General features: G+C 44.7%; 1 protein-coding gene across 1 annotated transcript in view; it reads left to right on the top strand.

Annotated features, from left to right (window-relative positions):
- Nucleotides 1–4651: 4651 nt before the first annotated feature.
- LOC124622952 (venom carboxylesterase-6-like) overlaps nt 4652–14889 on the top strand; it is an 82368-nt gene continuing 72130 nt past the window's right edge. Inside the window, exons 1-2 of the mRNA XM_047148742.1 lie at nt 4652–4785; nt 7926–8060. Coding sequence (XP_047004698.1) covers nt 4717–4785; nt 7926–8060 — 204 coding nt within the window. The 5' untranslated portion in view covers nt 4652–4716. The remainder of the gene's footprint in view (nt 4786–7925; nt 8061–14889) is intronic.

Here is a 14889-nt window from a genome sequence, read left to right as displayed (position 1 = left end):
CAGTCACGTAAAGTTCCTAGCATAAGTTCCATCTGATCACAATGTTTAATCGACACCAATGAATATGATAAGCCACAGTGATGGTTGGCAACTGAATAATGTAGCTATACTCTTCATTTCCTCTTCATTCAGACTTGCAGGCCTTAGATAAGCGAGAGGATGTTGACAACATTCTAGAAACGGCAGAAGCACACGGGCTTCCAGGGGAAGGTAGGCCGCCACATTTGTAGCCATTTTGCAGAAGGATGCCCGAGGGAGGCGCAGGTGAGTAACCAACAGGCCAGACAGCTCTGTATATTGCCGCTTTGGGGTGCCCAAAGCATCATGGATGAAAATAGATAGGATCTCCTGTGGGGCAATCCCCCTGCAGCCAAACATTTTACAGCCCAGGATAGTGGAAAGTGGAGTACCGTTTTTATTAAAATGCACTACTGTGCAAAAAAGTAGAAAACTGAGTTTTACCCGAAAAGCACCAGATGCCAGAGATAAACATCTCGAAAATGGAATGGTGACCCGCAGTGTTTGGGTCTTTAGAGGCGTGAGACACCGTTGGATGTGATGACTCCACAAAAATGCAATGTTTTTGCGATATAAGAATCACAGAGATTGGCGAACTTAAGTAAACATGTTAGACTGAGAGGCTCTACTGTGCCAATGAGGATCACAGAGAGAGAGAGAGACGGAGAGAGAGCGAGACGACTTTTTTCTGTGCAAAATGCTGGAATACGCGTTACTGGTTAATCAAATAGAGAACAGCCCTGGGAAGGGGACTAGCGTTGGCAGTTGGCACTCCGATTATCCGAAGCCCAACCAATCGAAATACAGTAAGAGATGCAAACTGCAGCAGTGCGAGATTTCCTTACAGAAAACGTTCGATCAGTAATCACTCCATCTTAGACTCCACCGGGAGCCTTTGATGGCCTTCTGCCACCAGAGCTGATGTATCTAGGGACTTGGAGAAACCTTGGGCTGATTTGCACTTCACCATTAATGAGGGTCGTTGGTGAACCAATGACTGATTCAGCGGCTACTTCAGTCTCTACCTACAACACTGTGGTTAAATCAAGCCACATCCGCGAGACAATACGTACAGCAATTAGTCATTTCATAACATTTTCATTACCTCAGGCTTCACTTTGAAGACTTGTATTTTCATTCAATGAACAGTCTGCTTTCAACTCCAACCACAGATGTGACATATTCCTTCCTGTAGCGCTATTTGTCTTTTAGTTAACATCACAACAATTGTTGTGCACTGTCTAGTTCCAATTAATTCACCAGTGATTCAGCAGCCACTTCAGTCTCTACCTACAACACTATGGTAAAATCAAGCAACAACTGCGAGACGATACGTGCAGCAATTAGTCATTTCATAATTTTTTTTTACCTCAGGATTCACTTTGAAGACATGTACACTCCTGGAAATGGAAAAAAGAACACATTGACACCGGTGTGTCAGACCCACCATACTTGCTCCGAACACTGCGAGAGGGCTGTACAAGCAATGATCACACGCACGGCACAGCGGACACACCAGGAACCGCGGTGTTGGCCGTCGAATGGCGCTAGCTGCGCAGCATTTGTTCACCGCCGCCGTCAGTGTCAGCCAGTTTGCCGTGGCATACGGAGCTCCATCGCAGTCTTTAACACTGGTAGCATGCCGCGACAGCGTGGACGTGAACCGTATGTGCAGTTGACGGACTTTGAGCGAGGGCATATAGTGGGCATGCGGGAGGCCGGGTGGACGTACCGCCGAATTGCTCAACACGTGGGGCGTGAGGTCTCCACAGTACATCGATGTTGTCGCCAGTGGTCGGCGGAAGGTGCACGTGCCCGTCGACCTGGGACCGGACCGCAGCGACGCACGGATGCACGCCAAGACCGTAGGATCCTACGCAGTGCCGTAGGGGACCGCACCGCCACTTCCCAGCAAATTAGGGACACTGTTGCTCCTGGGGTATCGGCGAGGACCATTCGCAACCGTCTCCATGAAGCTGGGCTACGGTCCCGCACACCGTTAGGCCGTCTTCCGCTCACGCCCCAACATCGTGCAGCCCGCCTCCAGTGGTGTCGCGACAGGCGTGAATGGAGGGACGAATGGAGACGTGTCGTCTTCAGCGGTGAGAGTCGCTTCTGCCTTGGTGCCAATGATGGTCGTATGCGTGTTTGGCGCCGTGCAGGTGAGCGCCACAATCAGGACTGCATACGACCGAGGCACACAGGGCCAACACCCGGCATCATGGTGTGGGGAGCGATCTCCTACACTGGCCGTACACCACTGGTGATCGTCGAGGGGACACTGAATAGTGCACGGTACATCCAAACCGTCATCGAACCCATCGTTCTACCATTCCTAGACCGGCAAGGGAACTTGCTGTTCCAACAGGACAATGCACGTCCGCATGTATCCCGTGCCACACAACGTGCTCTAGAAGGTGTAAGTCAACTACCCTGGCCAGCAAGATCTCCGGATCTGTCCCCCATTGAGCATGTTTGGGACTGGATGAAGCGTCGTCTCACGCGGTCTGCACGTCCAGCACGAACGCTGGTCCAACTGAGGCGCCAGGTGGAAATGGCATGGCAAGCCGTTCCACAGGACTACATCCAGCATCTCTACGATCGTCTCCATGGGAGAATAGCAGCCTGCATTGCTGCGAAAGGTGGATATACACTGTACTAGTGCCGACATTGTGCATGCTCTGTTGCCTGTGTCTATGTGCCTGTGGTTCTGTCAGTGTGATCATGTGATGTATCTGACCCCAGGAATGTGTCAATAAAGTTTCCCCTTCCTGGGACAATGAATTCACGGTGTTCTTATTTCAATTTCCAGGAGTGTATTTCCATTCAATGAACAGTCTGCTTTCAACTCCAACCACATATGAGGTGTATTTCTTCCTATAGCGTTATTTGTCTTTCAGTTAACATCACAACAATTTCTGTGCACTGTCTAATTGCAATTAATTCACTTTTGTAATTATTAGAATCTTCCCCTATCCCTTTTGTCAGATATTCCAAGGTCTTATACGCATACTGCCCCTGCTGGTCGACTGTTTATCCATAACTTTACCAGAATAAAATAAAATAATTTTGATTCATGTCTCATTTAGTTGTTTGTAGGATTCCTAATTTATTATTTTGGAGGGCGATTAACGTTTTTCAGATGCAGGGTCCACTTTCACAACCCCAAGCAGTGTCAACCAGCAGAAGCAAACCATATTGCACAACTCCTCTCTTACAAACTCTACACCTGGAGCTAAGTGAGCATCTCTGTGACGCTTTCATGCTTACTAAACGAACCTACGACGTCTTCGGATTCGATCCATATCCTCTAGCGATCCTATCGTGTAAGCTTCTCCTGTTGATGAGTAGTACTGAAGAATTGGTCTAACACAGGTTTTGTTAGTTACCCCCTTCGTAGGTGGACTATACTTCCTGAGGATTTTACCAATGAATCTATCAGTCATCTCTCTTTTCTACAAATAGTTTTATGTTGGCGTTCCATTTTAAATCACTTGTAAAGCATGTGCCCAGATTTTAATGGATGTGACTGAGTCCAGCGATTGTTTGGAAATCCTGTGACCGTATAATAATGGGTCTTTCTTGCTATTTATGCAGAATTCATTACGTTTCTTTATGTTGATGGTCAGCTGATAATCTCTACACCAAATGTCAAACCTCTGCAGGTATTCTTCATTTTGCTAAATTTTTCTAGCGTTGCCCTATCGTTACAGGCAACAGCGTCATCATGAAACAGCTTCATCGAGCTTCCGACTTTATCCAGTTGGGAATTTATATATACACTGTGAGCAGTAATGGCCCTATAACATCCCCTTCGGACCCCATCAATGTTAACATATTGCGAGAGGTAAAAATGGCGGAGACCAATACATTGATTACAGTCAATAGGTCATAATGGATGTAGGTTGTGGTAGTTATGTAGAGATGAAGAGGTTTACACAGGCTAGACTAGCGTGGAGAGCTGCATCAAAAGAGTCTTCAGACTGAAGAACACAAAAATAAAACAACATAAGCATCAGTTATCACAAAAAATCAGTAAGAAATTCTCTCTTGTGGTTAATAAAGTATATAAGCATCTGCAAAAATAGACTACTTGTGAAGCATTACATGTTGTGGAGTTAAAGAGCAATCTTCATGAAGTGGAGAATTTTTTTGCTGTAAATATTTAATTGATTAGACTAATAGATCTTGCATTTTAATCTGTGATCTAGCCACACAATTTAGTTACAGATATTAGTCGCATCTCCTCAAACAGAAGTGAAACAGGCTACTTCCAAATACACAAATAAACTTTTCACAGGGTAAATATTCACCGGTAATTACACCTTAGCAACCAGGCAATCAGTGACACTCTGAGATTATCCTCACTTCGTTCCAAAGATAAACAATATCTGCTCATCAACAGATATGACAAGCCCCAAACATACTGCAAGGTACTTGAGATTTCGATCAACATTCATGGCTGGAGCTGAGAGAGACTACGTTATCACAACATCTGCTGTTGGCAACGGATATCAGTGATTATTTCAAACATCAATTTGCAGCGATAATATTTCCTTATCTCTTTCCACCGTACTAGGTACTTATACATATAAAAGCTTGTGATGCGGCCTGTAGCAGCATAACAGGAATACGTCTGTTCATTAAACTATCTCGACTGCACACAGTAAGACGACAAAGTTGATATTCCCAGTGAAGATGGCAGTTTGTGTTCAAGCAGTCTTTGCTGCGATGGTGCTCGTGACAGCCCATCTAACATTATGTACGGTAAGTAAGTATTTTATGTAAACGCCCAGATTTATGTAGTATATCCAGCTCCCTTCCATTAGAAGATAGTCCTTCATTGATTAAAGATTCAGCAATGAATACTTACGAGAGGTTAAAAATATTTGTTGTCCGTAGAGCCCACGTCTTGGCGTGCCAAGGTAGTCCGTGCAATTGCAATGAACACTGTGTCCAGGTGGCACATTGGTTAACGCAGCTGCTTAGTAAGTGGGAGATCTTGGGTCGAGTCCCGATCTGGCACACATTTTCACTTGTCGTTGCTGATTCCGCATAAAGTCCCGATTCAATTGACATCAATAGTCCCTTCCCTTTCCTTTCTTTCTCTTCCCTCCACCTTCTATTTACATAATATGAACCACAGCTGTGGATTCCACGTGGTGTCTGTTCTTTTGGACATGACGGATTCGCCTCGATGGGCAATGAATCCACCACTTTCATCGCACGTGCATAATTACGTCCGACCTCCTGTGGGAATAAAGTAGCAAGTATGGATGACATGGACAGGAACTGTGGATAGGTGGTGCTAGGTAGGAATGTGGAGCGGCCAAGGAGCATGCAAATATAGTCCACGCAGTTGCAGTAAACACTGTGTCTGGGTGGCGCAGGGGTTAATGCAGTTGCCAGGTAAGCGGGAGGTCCCGGGTTCGAATCCCGGTCCTGCGTGCATTTTCACACATCGACGCTGATTTGGCACAAAGTTCCGATGCAGCTGACATCAACAATCGATTCTCTTTTCTTTCATTTCTCCCTTTTCCACCTTCAGTTTACGTAATAGCCCCACTTGAAGTATCAAATGTAAAGTGCAGTCTGATGAAAACGAGACTGATGAAATAAAAGTAGGTACGTTGTTTATTGTTCCAAAAGTAATTGCCGTAACTGTCAACGTATTTATCCCACTGTGGGACAAAACGTTCAACTCCTTCAATGCGATTACCTACTGATCCATGATTATACACACTGTGTATGCTTCATCCGAAGCAAAAAGACAGCCATGAATGTCTTTCTTCATTGCTAAAGAGATGCGAAAATGGGATGAAGAGAAATTGGGACAGTATGGAGGATGCGCAACGGCTACCCAACGAAATCTCTAAAGCGTAGTCGAAACAACCTTTGCAACCCTTGGGTGGAGAACTGTCTCCGGCTGATCACTAGAATTAAGAGGATGAGTCGGTTACTCTGCAACAACTAAAATGTCCTGTATGGAAGCTTGGGCCGGAGTCCAAACACAACTTTAAAACCTTTTGTCATATATTGACGACGTAATGAGTTGTACACTGTTACTTTTAAGGCTACTTGGAGCCAAGGTAGGAAATCAAAGACACAATGCAGAGAGTGGGCAAAAGCGATAGCGTTTATGTTACCAGAGCTATGGGCAGTTGTCTCGAGGAAAAAGTTTCACTTCAGAGAATTACACCTAGGCGCTGGTACAGGTGTCACAGAAGAAATAAAGGCAGCAAGCTTGATACTTGCCCCTGAGAACTGCAACATCAGTGGGTTTACACAGGTTAGAGTGCTACTGCAGCCGTTGCCACTCATAAAAGGACTGAGGGCGGGCACAAGTGACGTAAAACACTGTTGTTGCTACCCATAATGGAGCTGGCAGTGACGTTTAGCTTTCAGCTGAACGCTGTTGCTACCAAACTTGCAGTTGTTTAATGTAAAGTCAGGAAGTATCCCCACCTACCGAGTAGGAGAAGGGGAGGAAGCTAAATGTGATTGGAGAGATGCGCCCTGGAGGTGTAGAGTGAGTCGTGAGATTGGCTGAAGCTTGTTAAGTACAAGTGGATCGGTGGGTCGACTATAGGGTGGGAGAAATATTGCACCGACATGATTCTTTAAAGGAAATGTTTTTGGGTTCAGATCGAGGTCTCAATCAGATCGCTGGGGCGATGACTCCGTGTCGCTTATGGTCAGCCTCGTTAAGCTCCAACATGTCTGTTTCTCTCACTTGGACTGCTGCTCCCAAATTTGTACTAAACATGCTGCTAGTGTTCTCTACTTTTGTTAGCCTCAACCCTGTGGTTTCAGACACTGACTTCTGTTGTGCAACCAGCTGCCCTCTTTGCTTATTCTAATGTGGTAGTTAGTCTGATTGCTAATAACCAGTATTAATCAGGATCCCGGATTCCATGAGTCTCCTACTACAAACATCCTGTCAAGTTCCAAATCCTCGCCTCTCGTAGATGTCATGTGACACTGTTTGCGGATGATCGAAGCCATCACCCTGGCTTCACTGGGAATTTGTCTTCCTGCATTTGCTCCTCACCGCTCAGAAATTGCAGACTGACCTCAAACCCCCCGTCTCCACCTATCCTGCGTCGGGACACGACTCTTGGCCAAACATGTCGTCAGCTAAAATAGAGGACAGATTCCATCCGAAATTCGCTTCCACCTTCTCATCACAATAACGAAACGCACTCAGTTAAAATGTGGAGTCCAGTGATTTGAACACAGTAGGGATCACAGACTGGGTGATCCTTTCGCCGGAGTAAGAAGCCATGCAGTAGGTGAGAGTGTTCCATTTGGAGGCGGATCAGAGTCATTTCATCCAGTCTGAGTGAACGGATTGAGGAACGCCGTGGTCAGTTAGCTAGATTTGGAGCTGATGAGAACCTGTTTGCCATGAAGGTGCTTCACCTCCTCCAGTGCCTTTAGAGGCGGTTGGAGCTCTGCAGTAAATACAATATATAACGAGGAAAGTGAATCCTGAATACGCGGTCGGGGAACACTAGTGAAGAGCTAATGAAAAGTCCTTGTTTGGAACCATCAGAGAACACAACTGTAAACCTGTGATACCTATCTACATAGATGAAAAAAAACGCTACACCAAAAAATAATTAATGTAGGGTAATAACTTTCGGAAGCATATTTGTCTGTGTAACATATTTAAGAGTTTAACATTGCAGGATCACAGGTTAATGTAAGCGCGAGGTAAGCCAATGCGAATTTGAAACACTGTTACACTAATAGCCGATTTAACCTCCAGAATGTTGAACGCAATCATGGAAAAGTGCATACATCGTGTTGTACAGGTTGTCGAAAGTAGGACGATACCACCACAGATCACGTGATTTATGGTCACTCCTGCCCAGAACTTACACTTTCTTACGGACGTTTTCCAGGCGCAGGAAGTGTACGTGACGGTGCAGCAGGGCAGGCTGAGAGGCGCCGTGGAGACGAGCGCGCTGGGCCTACCGTACGCCAGCTTCAGGGGCGTGCCCTACGCACAGCCACCCGTCGGGGAACTCCGCTTCCAGGTAAATGATGTCACTTCTTATCCACAGTTATTAGACGCTCCCTGGATCATGCATTTGTACGCACACTTCTAGAGCACATAGACACACCTTCGTGGGAGATACATGGGAGATACAAAAACACGCTGCTGTTGCTGTAGACCTCACTCTGGAAACTGCGCAAACTCTCACATCTGTGCACAAGTACTGCAGCATACAGTCACTTGAGCCTGCTCACTATAGTCGAACGTCAGCTTCGCTCTAAAGTTTTTACCAGCCACACCCCTTTCCGTTAAATAATCCCTTTTTACTTGATGCCTGACGATCTATCCTGTCAAACTGTATCTTCTTTTACTCAGTCCTCCTGCTTAGCTGGGTGATAACGTGCTCGCCTCCCATGCAAACGGGCTCGGGTTCGATTTCCGACCGGGTTGGAGATTTTCTCTGCTCGGGGACTGAGTGTTGTGTTGTCCTCATCATCATTTCAGCCTCATCACCGGCTCACAAGTCGCCCAATGTGGCATCGACTGGAATAAGTCTTCCACTTGGCGGCCGAACTTCCCCGATGGGACTTCCAGCCAACGATGCCATACGCTCATTTCATTTCTTTTATTCAAATTGTACCATGCAGACATTACTCCCAGACACAATTCAGTTCCCGTTCCTTGGTTATCAAAGCTACATATTTAATCTTTATCATTCTTTAGTAACGCCACAATTCAACAGTTTCTATAGTTTTCTTGTACTGAATTGTAATAGTGCCTGCCATTTAATGGCCTAGGTAGCAGATACGGCACAATTAAACAGTCCCCAACAACACCGACCCACAAATTAATGAAGAACCGCACTTGATGAGTGACATGTGGGTTATCCTCACTCCAGACATGCGAATTGTGCGTGTTGAAGACTCCATCACGCCCGAACTTTGCTTCATCGGTAAACAACACAGAGGACGGAAATGTAGGATGCATTTCACACTGTTCCAGGTACCACTGCGGAAACTGTGCTCTGGGTGGATAATCAACTGGTTCCAGGTTGTGGACACGTTGTAAGTGAAATGGACGTAACAATTGCTCTCGAAGGACTGTTCTTGCACTCGTCTGATTCGTCCCCATGTTACGTGCAATTGCGCGAGTGCTGATTGAAGGATCCCGCTCCACATGCTGCAAAACAGCTTCCTCAAATCGCAGCGTTCTTACCGTGCGACGGGGTCCCTGTCCAGGGAATCTGCTAAATGACCCGGTCTCACGCAGACGTTGGCACACAGCAGCAAAGGTCGTATGATACGTGATACGACGATTAGGATATTGTCGATAAACCCGCTGTGCAGCTCGTCCGTTGTGGTGCGCTACGTAGTACTCACTAACCATATCAGTGTACTCACTCCAGGTGTATCGTTCCATTAATAAACAGAGACAAAGCACTGGGGGACAGCAGTTGCCTGCAACTGAAGAGCGTAATACGCCCTCTAACAACTGAAGATCGTAATACGGCCTCTAACAACTGAAGAGCGTAATACGGCCTCCACCGGTTCAAATAATCCTCATAGGAAAAATATTTGTTTTGATATCCCCTACAATCTCCAAGACTTTGTCGGTTTAAATACTTTTCACTATGTACACGGAAACATTTCTTGCATTAACAGGCCAGATTTGCACCTGGCGGCCAAATTTGAACTAATTCTTTTCCAGCGTAAACTGATTCTACATTAACTCATTAGCATATATACTAAGATTCGCTGCCGTACCATACTTGAGCGAGGTGGCGCAGTGGTTAGCACACTGGACTCGCATTCGGGAGGACGACGGTTCAATCCCGCGCCCGGCCATCCTGATTTAGGTTTTCCGTGATTTCCCTAAATCGCTCCAGGAAAATGCCGGAGTGGTTCCTTTGAAAGGGCACTGCCGACTTCCTTCCCCAATTTGATGAGACCGATGGCCTCGCTGTTTGGCCTCCTCCTCCAAACAACCCAACCCGTACCATAACTACAGCCCACACTGGACCTCTGCCAGTAGCTATAATTAAAACTATCCGGTGCTTAAGAACAACCTGTATATCCTCTTTGCTTCGTTAACCGTCAACTACTTTCATTGAGGTATAATAAGGGTTATTCTTATGGTGTCACAAATTTGAATCAGACGTTCGCCATGTCAGCTGACACAAACATTAGCTTCTGATGGAAGCGTTTTGATAAAACATGCAAGCCTGCATCATTTTCTGATGTACTAGACATCTTCATTATAGTCTAAAGTCTAAAGGAATCACATTTAATTCGGAAGTGGACTCGACCACATGATGTTGTCTTTTATCTACACGAAGTCTGCTTGCTGTGTTTACTTTTCTAATAGTGCCTTTATTTCTAACATTTTACTTTAGATTTCCTATCTATCCAAGTCGGAAAAGCTTTCTGGGGGAACGCTATGAGAAGGAAAGATTGGAAAGCCACCAAACATATGTTCCGTGCGTTTTTCAAAATGGTTCAAATGGCTCTGAGCACTATGCGATTCAACTGCTGAGGTCATAAGTCGCCTAGAACTTAGAACTAATTAAACCCAACTAACCTAAGGACATCACACACATCCATGCCCGAGGCAGGATTCGAACCTGCGACCGTAGCGCGTGCATTTTTGGGAAGAGATCGTAGACCGAACATCAGTTTCGCCAGTCCGAATTTTGAGAAGATTACAAAAACAGCCAAAAACAAAGTCACATTAATTAGGCAAAATGCTTCGTATTACTTTATCAGATACAAATTTGAGATCGGAAAAAATTCTGAAAATTGCTTCCAGGCACTCTTTTATCCATGAAATCACAGTAACACTTCCTATTTAAAACAACTGTTACGTAAAGATGGAAATTAAGACCACGATGCAATCGTAAAAAGTAGTCTGCTAATGTTTTGGGGTATCTAACATGATGGCGGTGGCTTCACAGCAATGTACAGGGTAAATCTGTGGCGACACCTCTACGTATTATATTTCCATGGTTATTTTACTACCCAATCGCAAGATTCCTCTACTAACTTCAGTGTCATTTGCTAATTACCTCAACGTCACCTGATTTAAGTCTACTATTCTTCATCACCTTCGTTTTAGTTTTGTTGATGTTCATCCAGTGGCCGATACAGAAAAACCTCAAGGAGGGGGCGTTAAAAATATCTGGAGCTACCTTTACTTTTACCGTAATAATGTGGCAGACAAAAAAAATGGTTCAAATGGCTCTGAGCACTATGGGACTCAACTGCTGAGGTCATTAGTCCCCTAGAACTTAGAACTAGTTAAACCTAACTAACCTAAGGACATCACAAACATCCATGCCCGAGGCAGGATTCGAACCTGCGACCGTAGCGGACTTGCGGTTCCAGACTGCAGCGCCTTTAACCGCACGGTCACTTCGGCCGGCAATGTGGCAGACAGAAACGTATAAAATGCGATGACGCGGACGCGCGTGCTACATAGGAAAGTACAACTACTCGATAATTCGATTCAGCCGAGTGGACTGACGAAGGAAACCAACGAATAGCTGCGGGCTGACTGGCGGGGGCGGCGCGGGTGGTAATGCGGGTGGCCCTCAAGGGCCAAGGGTATCTGCCACTGTATTCATCTTGTACCCTCTCTTCAAGCCACTATCAATTACACTCAAATAATCTTCCAAGTCATTTACCGTCTGTGTCATAATTACAAGTCATTTTTGATCGCTTCAGCAAGGTCCATGTTTAGTGAATCGTTATATACATAGATACATTGCTCCTTGTTCCATAGATCATGAATACGACATTTCGTAATGATGCGGAACGTGTCACTTTAACATAAGTTTTCTTTACACAAAATAATTATTTTTTTACAGTTAATATTTCAGTTAAGAATTCATCTATTGAGTAGAAGGAGTTGTCATTCAGAAATTCTTTTAATTTGCTTTTAAATGTTAGTTGGCTATCTGTCAAACTTTTAATTTTATTTGGCAAATGACCAAAGATCTTTGTGACAGCATAATTCACCTCTTTCTGTGCCAAAGCGAGATTTAATCCAGAATAGTGAAGATCATCCTTTCTTCTAGTGTTATAGCTATGCACTTCGCTGTTATTTTTTAATTGGGATGGGTTGTTAATGACAAATGAATGACTATTTATTACGAAGGTACTGTGAATATCTCGAGTTGCATAAATAAATGTCTGCAAGATGCCGGCCGCAGTGGCCGTGCGGTTAAAGGCGCTGCAGTCTGGAACCGCAAGACCGCTACGGTCGCAGGTTCGAATCCTGCCTCGGGCATGGATGTTTGTGATGTCCTTAGGTTAGTTAGGTTTAACTAGTTCTAAGTTCTAGGGGACTAATGACCTCAGCAGTTGAGTCCCATAGTGCTCAGAGCCATTTGAACCCCATTTTTTGTCCGCAAGATGATCTTGGGTAGGCTCCAGCTATTAATCTGGTTACACACTTTTGTGCAATGAATACTTTCTCTCTTAATGACGAATTGCCCCGAGTCAAAAAAGGCTACAATAATACGAGGCCTGTTCAGAAAGTAAGCTCCGATTGATTGCCAAATTGAAACCACAGTGAACATCAGAAATGTTTTACTTGTAACAATTAACTACACCTTTCAGCTACTTCTCTACGTAGTCGCCGTTCTGACTTAGACTTTTGTCATAGCGTTGTACCAACTTTTCAATACCCTCATCATAGAAGGCAGCCGCCAGTGCTTTCCGCCAATTCTCCACGCTGGCTTACACCTCGTTGTCTGTGCCAAAATGTTGTCTTCAAAGACAGCGGTTCATGTGACCAGAGATGAAACTCAGGGGGAGACAATTGCGGACTGTATTGTGGGTAATCTAACATTTCCATTTGAAAACGATGCAGGAGCATCTTCATTGCCCCTGCAGAATGCGGCTGAGAATTGTCTTGAAGAAGAAACAGCACGACAGTTATCTAATGTTAGCTGCATAGCTTCAGGCGAAATTTCTCACCAGGCCCTCGTACTTGGCGGCAGACACTATTTTCTAGACATCTTTACGCACTCACTGCGAGCTCAGAAATGAGAAGAGCGACGTGATGCTAACTGGGGTTATACTAGAGACACTACCCAACACATCTGTGCAAAGCTTTATCGGATTTTCATAGTCGTTTCCATTTCGCGACCGATCGGAGCTTACTTTCTAAACGCCCCTCGTATAATAATCCTCAGTCCGACAACACCTCAGTTGTATGCCACAACTATCAATAGGCACTAGAAGGTAGTAGGAGATTGTACATACATTAAGAATAGCTGTGTAAAATTGCAAACCTTAATTTCAGTACAGGCGTGAGAGCACAGCGGGCTCCATCCCATCCATCTAAGCGACGTTATACTCTGATTAACGAGGCTTGGTGCTTTTTCATCTCTAACTGAAGAGAAAATCAGCACCTGTTCCTCTTGTATATGTTTTACAGTTTTGTAGTGTATGACAGATAATGTAAAATAATTTCTAAACAATTTTAAATTACTTTCATGAATTTAGGACTGTTGATGTTTATAACCTCCCCTCATGAACCATGGACCTTGCCGTTGGTGGGGAGGCTTGCGTGCCTCAACGATACAAATAGCCGTACCGTAGGTGCAACCACAACGTAGGGGTATCTATTGAGAGGCCAGACAAACGTGTGGTTCCTGAAGAGGGGCAACAGCCTTTTCAGTAGTTGCAGGGGCACCAGTCTGGATGATTTACTGATCTGGCCTTGTAACACTAACCAAAATGACCTTGCTGTTCTGGTACTGCGAACGGCTAAAAGCAAGGGGAAACTACAGCCGTAATTTTTCCCGAGGGCATGCAGCTTTACTGTATGATTAAATGATGATGGTGTCCTCTTGGATAAAATATTGCGGAGGTAAAATAGTCCCCCATTCGGTTCTCCGGGCAGGGACCACTCAAGAGGACGTCGTTATCAGGAGAAAGAAATCTGGAGTTCTACGGATCGGAGCGTGGAATGACGGATCCCTTAATCGGCAGGTAGGTTAGAAAATTTAAAAAGGGAAATGGATAGGTTAAAGTTAGATATAGTGGGAATTAGTGAAGTTCGGTGGCAGGAGGAACAAGACTATTGGTCAGGTGAATACAGGGTTATAAATACAAAATCAAACAGGGGTAATGCACGAGTAGGTTTAATAATGAATAAAAAAATAGGAGTACGGGCAAGCTACTACAAACAGCATAGTGAACACATTATTGTGGCCAAGGTAGACACGAAGCCCACACCTACTACAGCAGTACAAGTTTATATGCCAACTAGCTCCGCAGATGACGAAGGAATTGATGAAATATATGATGAGATAAAAGAAATTATTCAGGTACTGAAGGGAGACGAAAATTTAATAGTCGTGGGTGACTGGAATTCGAGAGTAGGAAAAGGGAGAGAAGGAAACATAGTAGGTGAATATGGATTGGGGCTACGAAATGAATGAGGAAGCCGCCTGGTAGAATTTTGTGCAGAGCATAATTTATCATAGGTAACACTTGGTTCAAGAATCATGAAAGAAGGTTGTATACATGCAATAACCCTGGAGATACTAGAGGGTTTCAGATAGATTATACAATGGTAAGACAGAGATTTAGGAATCAAGTTTTAAATTGTAAGACATTTTCAGGGGGCAGATGTGGACTCTGACCACAATCTATTGGTTATGAACTGTAGATTAAAACTGAAGAAACTGCAAAAAGGTGGGAATTTAAGGAGATGGGACCTGGATAAACTGAAAGAACCAGAGGTTGTACAGGGTTTCAGGGAGAGCATAAGGGAACAATTGACAGGAATGGTGGAAAGAAATACAGTAGAAGAAGAATGGGTAGCTTTGAGGGATGAAATAGTGAAAGCAGCAGAGGATC

The sequence above is a fragment of the Schistocerca americana genome, chromosome 7, assembly GCF_021461395.2.
Source record: "Schistocerca americana isolate TAMUIC-IGC-003095 chromosome 7, iqSchAmer2.1, whole genome shotgun sequence".
Lineage (NCBI taxonomy): Eukaryota > Metazoa > Arthropoda > Insecta > Orthoptera > Acrididae > Schistocerca > Schistocerca americana.
Note: the sequence above shows the minus strand (reverse complement) of the source record. Positions and strands in the feature narration are given on the sequence as shown.